The sequence below is a fragment of the Pocillopora verrucosa genome, chromosome 10 (assembly GCF_036669915.1).
Source record: "Pocillopora verrucosa isolate sample1 chromosome 10, ASM3666991v2, whole genome shotgun sequence".
Lineage (NCBI taxonomy): Eukaryota > Metazoa > Cnidaria > Anthozoa > Scleractinia > Pocilloporidae > Pocillopora > Pocillopora verrucosa.
In genome coordinates, this window is record NC_089321.1 from 6,755,642 (window position 1) to 6,770,520 (window position 14,879).

The 14,879-nt window shown below is 38.7% G+C and overlaps 3 protein-coding genes across 3 annotated transcripts; 1 reads left to right on the top strand and 2 right to left on the bottom strand.

Moving 5' to 3' along the window:
- Window positions 1–2,734: 2,734 nt before the first annotated feature.
- On the bottom strand, window positions 2,735–5,054 carry LOC131768731 (uncharacterized). Its single transcript, XM_066173455.1, has 3 exons — window positions 4,778–5,054; window positions 3,621–3,739; window positions 2,735–3,121 (listed from the first exon to the last, which is right to left on the bottom strand). The coding sequence occupies exons 1-3, from the start codon at window positions 4,929–4,931 to the stop codon at window positions 2,894–2,896; spliced, it is 501 nt and encodes a 166-aa protein (XP_066029552.1). The 5' UTR covers window positions 4,932–5,054; the 3' UTR covers window positions 2,735–2,893.
- Window positions 5,055–7,980: 2,926 nt separating this feature from the next.
- On the bottom strand, window positions 7,981–10,140 carry LOC136283891 (uncharacterized). The gene is made up of 3 exons (XM_066173454.1): window positions 9,863–10,140; window positions 8,856–8,983; window positions 7,981–8,382 (listed from the first exon to the last, which is right to left on the bottom strand). The coding sequence occupies exons 1-3, from the start codon at window positions 10,029–10,031 to the stop codon at window positions 8,158–8,160; spliced, it is 522 nt and encodes a 173-aa protein (XP_066029551.1). The 5' UTR covers window positions 10,032–10,140; the 3' UTR covers window positions 7,981–8,157.
- Window positions 10,141–13,434: 3,294 nt separating this feature from the next.
- Window positions 13,435–14,374, top strand: LOC131768730 (uncharacterized protein DDB_G0282077-like). The gene is made up of 3 exons (XM_059084457.2): window positions 13,435–13,543; window positions 13,819–13,919; window positions 13,967–14,374. The coding sequence occupies exons 1-3, from the start codon at window positions 13,435–13,437 to the stop codon at window positions 14,372–14,374; spliced, it is 618 nt and encodes a 205-aa protein (XP_058940440.2).
- The last annotated feature ends 505 nt before the right edge of the window (window positions 14,375–14,879 follow it).

Sequence of the window (14,879 nt, forward strand, 5' to 3'; positions counted from 1 at the left end):
GGAGTCACTCCATCGACCAATACGCACAATAACTGACCAATAAGTTAACTCTTATGTCGCGTTTTTTTTTGACAGACCTATCGCATGACCCGAGAATCGAATGTGATCACGAGCTCTTCGCTTTAGTTTATACAGAACTGGGGTCCTCTATGAGGTGATGTCAATGAGGTGATGCTTTTTACAAACCATAAATTGAGACTTTCGCCTTGAAGATCACTTGATCACTTGTATGGAGCAGGACTCTTATCTGTAACGGGGTGTATAGTAAAATGTATTTCCGGTATACAGGCGGTGGGGACTGTTATCTGGGGCGGGGGGGGGGGGGGGTGGGCAGCGGAATATTATCAGATGTAGTTCCGGTATACAGATAGTTGGAACTCTTTTCTAATAGAAGGGGCGGATAATAATATTCCTGTTTACAGATGGGTGGGGAACTTTACCTGGGAGGGGTTTATGATATAGCATAAGTCAAAACCATAGCAGAATTCTCTGATATGATGGTTTATCAGCAGCCTAATTTTAGTTATAACAGGACAGTGCAGGCAGCAAGAATGTAACTGGAGCTGATATGATAGTTTGCGTGCATGAAATTATGAGCGGAGGATTTGCTTGAGGCAGTCTTACTTCAAAGATTATGCTAAGCTTACTGTAATAGTCAAACACGCACATACGCACATATACATCCATTGATTTGTTTTGTGAAGAGATCCTATCAAAGGCGGCCCAAGCTCTTTAAGAATGATCGAGCCCCCCTCTCCTACTTTCTCCAGTCCCTTCAACCGAAATAAAGTATTTTTCAAGCGAAAATTTACCTAAAAATCATATTTTTTAAATGAGGCTTCTTCTTTTTCAAATGCAACTTGCTATTTCAAAAATAACAAAGCATTCCACTTCACAAATTAGTCTCTATAAAGGCAAACTACTCAAGGTTCTTTATAACGGTTTACTCGCTCATTATCCAATATGCGTTTCTGCATTGTTTCATGGATAGAAAGTTCGTAATTAGATTTAATTGCATGTAGACAGGAACGTTATAAGTTTAAAATTATTTGAACATAAAATTCGTTTTAAAAGTTGTCGACAAAAGTTGGTAGCGCTCTGCTAAGACGACCAGTGCATTGTAAAGAGGCTTTCTGTACTATGCGGCTGTTTACAAGAAGTCTCCGTCTGGTTGCCTTGAATGACAAATTCAATAATTTTATCGTTATTGTATGACTTCAAGTAAAACTGCGAACTACCTTCTTCTCGCGCTATCTGGTAGAGCAGAATTTCCTTATAAGAATCTCTGACAGCTTTCAACGTTCTGAAATCTTTTAAAGCTGAGTCTGAAGGATTAGCCAATCAGAGTAGACAAAGAGCGACAAAGCCGTGAGAGGCTTGGGACATAAAGTTATAATGAAGGGCTTCAGTAATACACTGGCTGGCCCCTTTAATGAAAAATGATAAATAGTTTAAATAAAGTTAATAATAAACAGATAAACAGATAAACGATTAAAAGTAACCAAAAAAATCCCAAACAATTGGAAAGGACACAACCCAACTAAGTTCAAAATCGAGCAAAAAAATAACTCTTTGAAAGTATGAAAAGTAAGGACATAACACGGCGCCGAGACAGCTTCGTGTTATAGTGAAATTCGCTTTCTAATTTTGTTTTCTTACAGGTCTTGTTGACGCGTTCCTTGTTTTAGCACAATCATAATCTAAACGTTTTGTTTTCAAATACACCCGAGCCAAATAAAATAACAAAATTCACGCATTGATAATTCAAAACTGATGATAACAAAGTGTCACCATTCCATCACTATCTTACCTTTTGCTATTCAAGATTTTGTTTCTTACGGCCTAGGTCGTACAACAGCCCAAACCAAAAACTAGGCAGCTGGAATTGAAATCTGATCAGAGAAACTGCGAAAAATATACGCGCAGTGAGACTGAAAAAGGGCGATTGCGTAAGACAAGGCACTGGGGATAAATTCGATTTGTAACCATTGCATGAAATAGTTGAAAGTAAATTTGAAATTGCGCGAAAAGGGATGGATGTTGTGAGTGAACTATATGTTGCAATTTGTGCGCCAACAACAGCGGTCTGATGATTATGACAATGGAGGTGATGGTCGAAAAGGTTTATAGCCAAGGGAGCTTGTAAACGTGCGGGGTTTATGACCGGGATGAAAAAAATAAGTTTTGAATCGAGCTAAAACACTGTTGATCAAAAGACGTTTCTCATTTACTGTTTTTTTAAACTAAGCTTTAAAACGTCAGATAAAATTGAATTCATTTCAATATTGGGAGCAAAGTTCAAGTTAAAAAATGAACGTTACTGGAATGAAACAAAACAAAGTTCAGAAACTTCTCGGCTTTAGGATCATCTTATATCTTTGGGGGGGGATGGGGGAGGAAGGGTGCGGCTAATAATCGGATCTATCTCCAGTCACAGATGAATGGACCTGTAACTGAGTGGGCTTAAAGAGGGGGGGGGGGCAGGAGTTTACGCGGGTGAAGTTTACGGGAGGGGCAGGAGTTTACGGTATTGCATTAGTCAGACTATTGTTCGCGTACATAGAAATATCGGCGGGGGAATTACTTGTGGCAGTCTTAATCAACCTGTTATATCAGCTTGTTGTACCCTCACCCACTTCCTCCAGTCCTTTCAAACACTAAGTTGAGTCAACAAAAACAGCATTGACAGGTTAGGATCAAACCAGTTTCCAGATAAAGAATCACACTATCCAAGTTTTTTTTTTATATAAAATTTATTCGCCAATTATCTAGCATGCGTTTCCTGCATAAACATTTTGTTACTAGGTGTTATTGCTTGTCGCAAGGGACGTTTCTGATTTAAAATAAATTTAACATAAAAGTTGTGTTCAAAGTTGAGAAAAGTTGACAGCACCTAACTGGAACTATCAACGCGGTCTGCCATGAAGAGACTTGCTTCCGTTTCAGCAGTAGTACCCGTTGGCGTGCCGTCATTCTCAAATTTAACGAATCGGTTATCCAGAAGTGACTTCAAGTAAAACCATTTACGACCAGGTCTCCACCATTCCTTGTGAAACAGAATTTCCGGATGGGACTTGTCTATGCCCCTCTTAGTGAGCTGACTTAGAGACACTGGCGGATCCTATCAGAATAGATAAAAATTAGGCCAAAATCAAAGCTGTAACTCAATCTGTATTGTATCATGCATATAAGCGATAGATCCAGATAATGAATTGATATTGAGTGTAAATGTTAACTCTCCGGGCAATTGGACGATTGCCACGCACAGGCAAAACAGATGATAATTATGATATGTAAGTTTTAGCCTCCTTATTCATTTAAAGAGTTGAAATTGTAGGGAAGCTTACGGTTATTCGTCGTACTAGCGGTGAATCATAATCGTTTGCCTCATAATTAAGTCGTTTCATAATTAAGTCGTTTGATGAGCGACTGGACAGGCGTCACCTTATCCATCGCCTGAAGAGGACTAGCAGTATGCCGTCAAAACATCGCGATCCACATCGGAATGGACTTTATCGAGAGACAAACGAATTTATTTCACCAAAAAGTTTAAAAGTTCTTTGATCAATGACCAAAGATGATTAAATTTCTAGCCGACTGAAATGGTTTCAGTCACGCACCTTTAGAGTGACTTTGTCATTCTGTGTGTTAATGGCCATAACTTTTCCAGATTCTTCGTGCTCCAGAATAACAATTGTTTCTTCCTGGTTGTCCGGGGCTTGGTGGATTTTAAAATTAGCTATAAAAGAAAGGATAAAGAGCCTTCAGAGTGAATGAAATATTAAATGCCCTCAAGACAAAATCAACAACTGATATTCTCTTCTTGCCCTTCATGATTCAAACATTAGTTGACGATTCACAAAATATTGCAACAGTGCGACTTTAATTCACTCGATAAAGTTGACGACCGAGGAATACACTTTCGTTAGCCGCTATGAATAATATGGATAAACCTAGTCTGATAATAATATTCTCTTCTTGTCCTTCATGATTCAAACATTCGTTGACGATTCACAAAATATTGCAACAGTGCGGCTTTAATTCACTCGAAAAAGTTGAAGACCCAGGAATACACTTTCGTTAGCCGCTGTGAATAATATGGATAAACCTAGTCTTAATGATAATATTAAAAATGATGATAATGGTAATAATAATGATTGTGATAACATTAACAATACTTATGCTCCATTAAATATTTTGCTCGTGCGCGAATGATCTAAACGAATCCCATGACCGAATATTCCACCGCCCACGTGATATTCTCCAATTTTTCAAACCTTTCGTCCACCACGATAAGTCTTCGTTTCAAATTTAATTCAAGATCTGAGAGAGCGTTTTGTGGTTGTTACATAAGGAGGGATACATTTTTTTTGTTCATTAAGTCGTACCAGCGAACAGTCAACAGCTCCGCTCTCAGAAAACTGTTCGCATCTTAGAACAGGTAATGTCCGTGGACAAATATCCTTGCATATTTTGGCCCCAAATAGAGGATGTTGTTATACGAACTACTGATGACACAATAATGATAATATGAATGACACCAAAAAAATTAAGATAATGATGATGAAAACAGCAATAGTAATAATGGTAATGATATACCGTTTCATTGACTAACAATAAATTGCTTTCAAAGGACATCAACCGGGACTTAAGACATGCCTACCCTTGTTTAACCAGACCTATAAATTCTTACGCGAATATTCTCGCAAACCGAAGGATAGAGGATGATATCTTTGACGAGCAATCTTCCTAACACCATATTATTATTTTTTCTCACCGTTGTTCATGCCGTCCCCATCTGCTTTCAACGAATTGCCATCGAAATGCAAGTAGTGATCTGGATCTTTATTCGTAGAATAAAGCTTGTACATGCTATCACCCCATGAGGAATCACTTCCATCTATGACTGTACATGAACCAGCAGTGGTCATTGTGATGAGTGATCTCTTCGCAACAAAAGTGTACTTCTGGAAAATCTCTGAAAAGTTTCTTCCCGACGAAGCTATATCTATGACTGTAACATCTCTTTTATATACGGTATACCCGCCCTCTAAAAGTGAAATAACGTGCGTTTATTTACAACGCTTTTTAATGTTAGAGCATGCACCTCACGAAAACGAAAACTTGTCATCATCGCTAATTTACCACAAGTTACGATGATAGCAGGATCAGAATTGCTTTCCACTGAGTTTTGTTTTCGGACCCGTATTCTTGATTAAAGTATTTCCTGTTTACAAGCAACTTATCGTCCTGAAGTCTCGTTTTCAAGTTGCGAGGAGGATGCAAAAATTTCCACTCAAGAGGCGAGAGGAAGGCGAGCGCGAGCATCGAAACCCGATTTGTGTTTCTTGTACTATGAAATTACATCGAGTGGAATTTTGCTTACCGTTTACTTATTACATGTATTGCTGACGTGTTCCTTGTTGAGGTTTCGTTTTCAAATCCACCCGAGCCAGAAAAATAAACTTTAACAAATTAAGAATCTTAAACGAATTATTACACTCTTTCATTGCAAAGTTTTCGATATATCGCGCGTTCTGATCAGCTGAAACATCGCGTTTTATTTGCACAATGACTGACCAATAAGTTAACGCTTCTCTCGCTTTTTTTGACACACCTACTATATGACCTGAAAATCGAATGTGATCACGAGCTTTTCGCTTCAGTTTATACAAAACTGAGGTCCTCAATGAGGTGATGTCAATGAGGTGATGCCTTTTACAGACCATAAATTGAAGATCATCACTGGTATGGAGCAGGACTCTTATCTGTAAGGGGTGTATAGTAAAATGTATTTCTGGTATACAGCGGTGGGGACTGTTATCTGGGGCAGGGGGGGGGGGGTGGGCAGCGGAATACAATCAGATGTAGTTCCGGTATACAGATAGTGGGAACTCTTTTCTGGGAGGAGGGGGCGGAAAATAATCAGATGTTTTCCTGTTTACGGATGGTTGGGAACCTTAGCTGGGAGGGGTTTATGATATAGCATAAGTCAAAACCATAGCAGAATTCTCTGATATGATAGGTTATAAGCAGCCTAATTTTAGTTATAACAGGACAGTGCTGGCGGCAAGAATGTAATTGGAGATGATATGATAATTTGCGTGCATCAAATTATGAGCGGAGGATTTGCTTGAAGCAGTGTTACTTCAAAGATCATACTAAGCTTACTCATGTCAAACACGCACACAATGGTCCATTGATTTGTTTTGTGAAGAGATCCTATCAAAGGCAGTCCAAGCTCTGTAAGAATGATCGAGCACCCTTTCCTACTTTCTCCTGTCCTTTCAACCGAAGTAAGGTATTTTTCAAGCAAAAATTTACCTAAAATTCATATTTTTGGAATGAGGCTTCTTCTTTTTTAAATGCAACTTACTATTTCAAAAATAACAAAGCATTTCACTTCAGCAATTAGTCTCTATAAAGGCAAACTACTCAAGGTTCTTTATAACGGTTTACTCGCTCATTATCCAATCGTTTCTGCATTGTTTCATGGATAGAAAGTTCGTAAGTAGATTTAATTACATGAAGACATGGACGTTATTAATTTAAAATTATTTGAACATAAAATTCGTTTTAAAAGTTGAAAAAAGTTGGTAGCGCTCTGCTAAGGCGACCAGTGCATCGCGAAGAGGCTTTCTGTACTATGCAGCTCTATTAGAAGTCTCCGTCTGGTTGCCTTGAATGACAAATTCAATAATTTTATCGTTATTGTATGACTTTAAGTAAAACTGCGCTATCTGGTAGTGCAGAATTTCCTTATAAGAATCTCTGACAGCTTTCAACGTTCTGAAATCTTTTAAAGCTGAGTCTGAAGGATTAGCCAATCAGAGTAGACAAAGAGCGACAAAGCCGTGAGAGGCTTGGGACATAAAATTATAATGAAGGGTCTCAGTAATACACTGGCTGGCCCCTTTAATGAAAAATGATAAATAGATTAAATAAAGTTAATAATAAACAGATAAACAGATAAACGATTAAAAGTAACCAAAAAATCTCAAACAGTTGGAAAGGACACAACCCAACTAAGTTCAAAATCGAGCAAAGAAATAACTCTTTGAAAGTATGAAAAGTAAGGACGTAACACGGCGGCGAGACAGCTTCGTGTTCTAGTGAAATTCGCTTTCTAATTTTGTTTTCTTACAGGTCTTGTTAACGTGTTCCTTGTTTTAGTACAATCATAATTAAAGGTTTCATTTTCAAATACACCCGAGCCAAATAAAATAACAAAATTCGCGCATTGATAATTCAAAACTGATGATAATTTGTCACCATTCAATCACTATCTCACCTTTTTCTATTCAAGATTTTTGTCTCTTACGGCCTAAGTCGTACAACAGCCCAAACCAAAAGTTAGGCAGCTGGAATTGAAATCTGATCAGAGAAACTGCGAAAAATGCACGCGCAGTGAGACTGAAAAAAGGCGATTGCGTAAGACAAGGCACTGGGGATAAATTCGATTTGTAACCATTGCATAAAATAGTTGAAAGTAAATTTGAAATTGCGCGAAAAGGGATGGATGTTGTGAGTGAACTATATGTTGCAATTTGTGCGCCAACAACAGCGGTCTGATGATTATGACAATGGAGGTGATGGTCGAAAAGGTTTATAGCCAAGGGAGCTTGTAAACGTGCGGGGTTTATGACCGGAATGAAAAAAATAAGTTTTGAATCGAGCTAAAACACTGTTGATCAAAAGACGTTTCTCATTTACTGTTTTTTTAAACTAAGCTTTAAAACGTCAGATAAAATTGAATTCATTTCAATATTGGGAGCAAAGTTAAAGTTAAAAAATGAGCGTTACTGGAATGAAACAAAACAAAGTTCAGAAATTTCTCGGCTTGAAGATCATCTTATATCTTGGGGGGGAAGGTGGGGGAGGAAGGGTGCGGCTAATAATCGGATCTATCTCCTATCACAGATGAGTGGACCTGTACCTGAGGGGGCTTAAGGGGGGGGGGGGGGGCAGGAGTTACGCGGGTGAAGTTTTTATATAAAATTTATTCGCCAATTATCCAACATGCGTTTCCTGGATAACAATTTTGTTACTAGGTGTTATTACTTGTCGCAAGGGACGTTTCTGATTTAAAATAAATTTAACATGAAAGTTGTGTTAAAAGTTGAGAAAAGTTGACAGCGCCTAACTGGAAATATTAACTCAGCGTATCTCGAAGAGACTTGCTAATTGACGTGGCCTTACTCCAGTAGTATTCATTGGCTTGCCCTTTTCGTCAAATCCAACAATTCGCTGTGCACCATCCAGAAGTGACTTAAAGTAAAACTCATCACTCCCTCTTGCCCGCGATATCTTTTGAAACAGAATTTTCGGATGGGACTTGTCTATGCCCCTCTTAGTGAGCTGACTTAGAGACACTGGCGGATCCTATCAGAATAGACAAAAATTAGGCCAAAATCAAAGCTGTAACTCAATCTGTATTGTATCATGCATAAGCGATAGATCCGATCGATAGATAATGAATTGAAATTGAGTGTAAATGTTAACTCTCCGGGCAATTGGACGATTGGCACGCACAGGCAAAACAGATGATAATTATGATATGTAAATTTAAGCCTCCTTATTCCTTTAAAGAGTTGAAATTGTAGGGAAGCTTACGGTTATTCGTCGTACTTGCGGTGAATCTTAATCGTTTGTCTCATAATTAAGTCATTTGGTAAGCTACTGGACAGGCGTCACCTTATCCATCGCCTTAGGAGGTCTTGCAGTATACCGTCAAAACACCCCGATCCACATCGAGAGTCAAACGAATTTATTTCACCACAAAGTTTAAAAGTTCTTTGATCAGTGACCAAAGATGATTAAATTTCTAGCCGACTGAAATGGTTTCAGTCACGCACCTCTAGAGTGACTTTGTCATCCTGTGTGTTAATGGCCATAACTTTGTGAGATTCTTCGTGCTCCAGAATAACAATAGTTACATCCTCGTTGTCCACACAATCCGGGGCTTCGTGGAATATAAAACTAGCTATAAAAAAAAGGATGAAGAGCCTTCCTAGTAAATGAAATATTAAATGCCCTCAAGAGAAAATCAACAACTGATATTCTCTTCTTGCCCTTCATGATTCAAACATTGGTTGGCGATTCACAAAATATTGCTATAATGTGGCTTTAATTCACTCGAAAAAGTTGAAGACCCAGGATTACACTTTCGTTAGCCGCTATGAATAATATGGATAAACCTAGTCTTAATGATAATATTAAAAATGATGATAATGGTAATAATAATGATTGTGATAACAATAACAATACTTATGCTCCATTAAATATTTTGCTCGTGCGCGAATGGTCTAAACGAATCCCATGACCGAATATTCCACCGCCCACGTGATATTCTCCAATTTTTCAAACCTTTCGTCCACCACGATAAGTCTTCGTTTCAAATTTAATTCAAGATCTGAGAGAGCGTTTTGTGGTTGTTACATAAGGAGGGATATATTTTTTTGTTCATTAAGTCGTACCAGCGAACAGTCAATAGCTCCGCTCTCAGAAAACTGTTCGCATCTTAGAACAGGTAATGTCCGTGGACAAATATCCGTGCATATTTTGGCCCCAAATAGAGGATGTTGTAATACGAACTACTGATGACACAATAATGATAACCTGAATGACAACAAAACAATTAAGATAATGATGATGATAACAGCAATGGTAATAATGGTAATAATATACCGTTTCATTGACTAACAATAAATGGCTTCCAAAGGATATCAACCGGGACTTAAAACATACCTACCCTTGTTTAACAACGCTTATAAATTCTTACGCGAATATTCTCGAAAACCGAAGGATAAAGTATATCTTTGACGAGCGATCTTCTTAACACCATATTATTATTTTTTCTCACCGTTGTTCTCGCCGTCTCCATCTGCTTTCAACAAACTGCCATCGAAATGCAAGTAGTGACCTGGTACGTTGCCAATTTCATTCTTTGAATAAAGCTTGTGCGTTTTCTTATCCCACTGGGAATCATTCCCATCTATGACCGTACATGAACCAGCAATAGCCGTGGTCATTGTGATGAGTGATCTCTTCGCAACAAAAGCGCACTTCTGGAAAATCTCTGAAAAATTGCTTCCCGACGAAGCTATATCTATGACTGTAACATCTCTTTTAGACACGGTATACCCGCCTTCCAAAAGTGAAATAACGTGCGTTTATTTACAACGCTTTTTAATGTTAGAGCATGCACCTCACGAAAACGAAAACTTGTCATCATCGCTAATTTACCACAAGTTACGTGGTGTAAATTTACGATGATAGCAGGATCAGAATTGCTTTCCACTGAGTTTTGTTTTCGGACCCGTATTCCTGCTAAAGTATTTCCTGTTTACAAGCAACTTATCGTCTTGAAGTTTCGTTTTCAAGTACCGAGGGGAATGCAAAAAAATTACATTGACGAGGCCAGAGGAAGGCGAGCGCGAGCATCGAAACCCGATTTGTGTTTCTTGTACTATGAAATTACATCAAGTGGAATTTTGCTTACCGTTTACTTATTACATGTATTGCTGACGTGTTCCTTGTTGAAGTTTCGTTTTCAAATCCACCCGAGCCAAAAAAATAAATATTCAACAAATTAAGAATCCTAAACGAATGATTACACTCTTCAATTGTAAAGTTTTCTATATATCGCGCGTTCTGATTAGCTAAAATCCTAAACGAATGATTACACTCTTCAATTGTAAAGTTTTCTATATATCGCGCGTTCTGATTAGCTAAAACATCGCGTTTCATGAGAGTACAGATTTAAGAAGTAACGGAGTCAGTCCATCGACCAATTTGCACAATGACTGACAAATTAGTTAACTCTTCTCTCGCTTTTTTTGACACACCTACTACATGACTTGAAAATCGAATATGATCACGAGCTTTCCGCTTCAGTTTATACAGAACTGAGGTCCTCAATGAGGAGATGCCTTTTACAGACCATAAATTGAGACTTTCGCCTTGAAGGTCATTATTGGTATAGAGCAGGACTCTTATCTGTAATGGGTGTATAGTAAAATGTATTTCCGGTATACAGGCGGTGGGGACTGTTATCTGGGGGAGGGGGGTTGGGCAGCGGAATATAATCAGATGTAGTTCCGGTATACAGATAGTGGGAACTCTTTTCTGGGAGAAGGGGGACGGAAAATAATATTCTTGTTTACAGATGGGTGGGGAACCTTACCTGAAAGAGGGTTTATGATATAGCATAAGTCAAAACCATAGCAGAATTCTCTGATATCATAGGTTATCAGCCGGCCTAATGTTAGTTATAACACGACAGTGCTGGCGGCAAGAATGTAACTGGAGCTGATATGATAATTTGCGTGCATGAAATTATGAGCGGAGGATTTGCTTGAGGCAGTGTTACTTCAAAGATTATACTAAGCTCACTGTTGTCGTCAAATTAACAAATAGATTCCAAGTTGGTTGCTGTGCGTCTGTTCAGTATTAGATCACAGAGGACGTAAAATGTGGTAAGAACAAAAAAGTGGCACACGAGACGCAGCCGAGTGTGTCACTGATGTTCTTACCACATTTTACGTCCTCTGTGATCTATCACTGAACAGACGCACGGTAACTTGGAATCTATTTGTTTTATATAATAAAGAATTTAAAAAAAGTCTTAATGATGACGTCATCTTCACGTCTGTCCTCCAATAGATCATAAGTGAGAAGCAATCAGAATGCGTGCATAACTGAGCTTATTACATAACACGCACATATGCATCCATTGATTTGTTTTGTGAAGAGATCCTATCAAAGGCGGCCCAAGCTCTGTAAAAATGATCGAACCCCCCTCTCCTACTTTCTCCTGTCCTTTCAATCGAAATAAGGTATTTTTCAAGCAAAAATTTACCTAAAATTCATATTTTTTAAATGAGGCTTCTTCTTTTTTAAATGCAACTTGCTATTTCAAAAATAACAAAGCATTCCACTTCAGCAATTAGTCTCTATAAAGGCAAACTACTCAAGGTTCTTTATCACGGTTTACTCGCTCATTATCCATTAGGATTAGCCAATCAGAGTGGACAAAGAGCGACAAAGCCGTGAGAGGCTTGGGACATAAAGTTATAATGAAGGGTCTCAGTAATACACTGGCTGGCCCCTTTAATGAAAAATGATAAATAGATTAAATAAAGTTAATCATAAACGGATAAACAGATAAACGATTAAAAGTAACCAAAAACCCCAAACATTTGGAAAGGACACAACCCAACTAGGTTCAAAATCAAGCAAAAAATAACTCTTTGAAAGTATGAAAAGTAAGGACGTAACACGGCAGCGAGGCAGCTTCGTGTTCTAGTGAAATTTTAATCAAGTTACTTTCTTAAACATTGGGGTTAGTTGCAGATCTTCACCTTTTCTGAGGTGCGTAACTCATTGCGCAACTGACATACTACTTATTTGGCGATAACCATATATAACAACATAATTTAGAAATTAGTATAACATCGGCATGACACGGGATACACTTGTATACACGGGAAACGGTACAACAAGAGTTTATTGTTGTAAACAAAAGTCGTCTATTTGAATTCGTTGTCACGAAGCTTCCTACACTTATTGTCACTCGGTGATTATCTGGGAATTTTCCAAAGGCTATTTTGGCTTTTGGGACGCATTTTCGTGACCAATGCCTCTTGTGAAGGGATAACTTTTAACGAGAGATTATGTATAAGAACCAGAAGGGGTGGCCGCTGTAGAAAGGAGACTTCTTCTGGAGATTCGGTCGTGATAAATGTCTTTCGGTTTACGCGTTCGCATGAGGAGTCCTGGATCGGAGTAAGCACCTTACTTCCGTGACAGTGCATCGCTTGTTATCTGACCGCTTACTATGTTGAAAAGAACCCACTTTAGCGAGTTATCCATCTCTAGGTTTACTACGTACAGCTACTCTTATGTACGTAGTAAACCTAGAAATGGATAACTCGCTAAAATGGGCTCTTTTCAACATAGTAAGCGGTCAGATAGCAAGCGATACACTTGAAGTAGAATGTGGTATTTTTATTGAGAATTTGGCTGATTTCTTTTTATTCCTAAGGGCGGTCGTAAACATTCCCATACAAACTCTTATAATTTTGCCATGACTCTTCTTTCGCAAGATGATCATCACACAGCTGGAGCTTGGGCCGCCTGTGTCTCGACTTACGGTCTGCAAATCCTTTCAGTCGTGCAAAGCAAAGAAGAGCTTGAAAAATGTTTTCGTTCCCTCGCTACTAAAGTTAGAAGCACGTTAAAAGCACTTGAACGGAAGAAACCGAGAACTCTGGGAACGAATTCGGATTCCCTGTACCCTTACTCCGTATCAGACATCTTGGATATTTGTAGCCGCCGAAGAGACGTGATCAAGAATACACTTATTCATTTATCCAATTTCAGAGCCGAATGGAGGAACATAAGAAATATAAAAACGTTGTCTGCCGTATCGAAATGGAAGATGAACAAGACAATAAATATATAGACACTGGATTTCTGTTCGGTAACGGCTGGGTCATGACGGGGGCTCACAACCTCCAAGACGGCCCTGAACAAAACAAAAGTATTCATAACTTCATCCGAAATGCAAGATATAATGTTACCCGTCACGTTCAAACTCCCGATTAACCGGCTGCAGAGTACGTATTTCCAATTCAGAAGGGAATGGCGTTCCCACCGGCGGGAGATGATGTAAATTTTAAAACAAAGCTTTTGCTTTCGTGAAGCTGGGAGTTCCGTATGAATAAAGAAGACAAGAAGATTCGTACAGTTCTTGGGATAAGAGAGATAAGGATAACCTTGATATAATTTACAAGGTTGCATCGCCACTTGTTCAAGCCTCATCACCACCACAACCAAACCGAGGCAAGTCTGTGTATGCTGTCTATTATCAAGAAAGCAGTAGTAAAATGGAATTTAGAGATATAAAAGAGGGACAAGTGAGTACGACCTTCCCGAGCAGATTACCACTGCTTCACTCTGAAAGGGACGACAGGGTACTAGTTCTGGTGCTGGTGCTAGCTCTGGTGCTGGTGCCGGTACTGGTGCCGGTGCTGGTGCTAATGTTGGTGCTAATGTTGGTGCTAGCGCTCAAGCTGGTGCAGGCCATGGTGTTAGTGTTGATATTGCTACTGTTGTTGGTGTAGCGGTTGGTTTTGATATTGGTTTTGGAATTGGAGCAGGTGACATTGACAGTGACGGTAACGTTGATATTCATTTTGACGTTGACCTAGATGCCGGCATTGACGTGGACATCAATGATAAAAGTGACAGTGTCGGTGATGACAATGGTGATAGAAGTGGTGGAACTGAGGCCTTACAATGGAAAAGAGTTTTCCAAGATTTTGCTCAAGCAGTGGTCTCCATCATAGGAACGATAAGTTCTTATTATTAGCGAAGGAACTGACTTACAGAAAGATCATACAGAGGATTGAATAAACAGTAGGAAAAGGCAGTTACCTTTTTATTTGTTTGACGGCAACGTAATTAACGAAGTTACGTAGCCATTTTGAAATGTAGATGTTAGTGATTATAGCTCTACAGAGGCGACCATTAAATCTCAAACTACATAGAGAAAATATTTGTTAGCCATAGCTTCATATATATTTCATAATCGCATCAATTTTCGAAAGATCAAGTTTGTTTCATCTGAGAAAGTGTAGTATTCAGAAACTCATGTAGATTACCTAGTATCATGCTACAAACGTCTGTAAACATAAACACCTACAGAAGGTAATTTCTGCAATAAGTTTACCCATATACTGCTGCAACGGGAATTAGGTGTTGGTGATGAGTTTCTGTACATTGTTCTGTCTGCTCGGTTTAGCTCAGGCTTTTAGTTCTAAGATGCCTATCAAGGAATGAAACGAAATATCCTCAGTTGATCTTCAGTCTTCAAA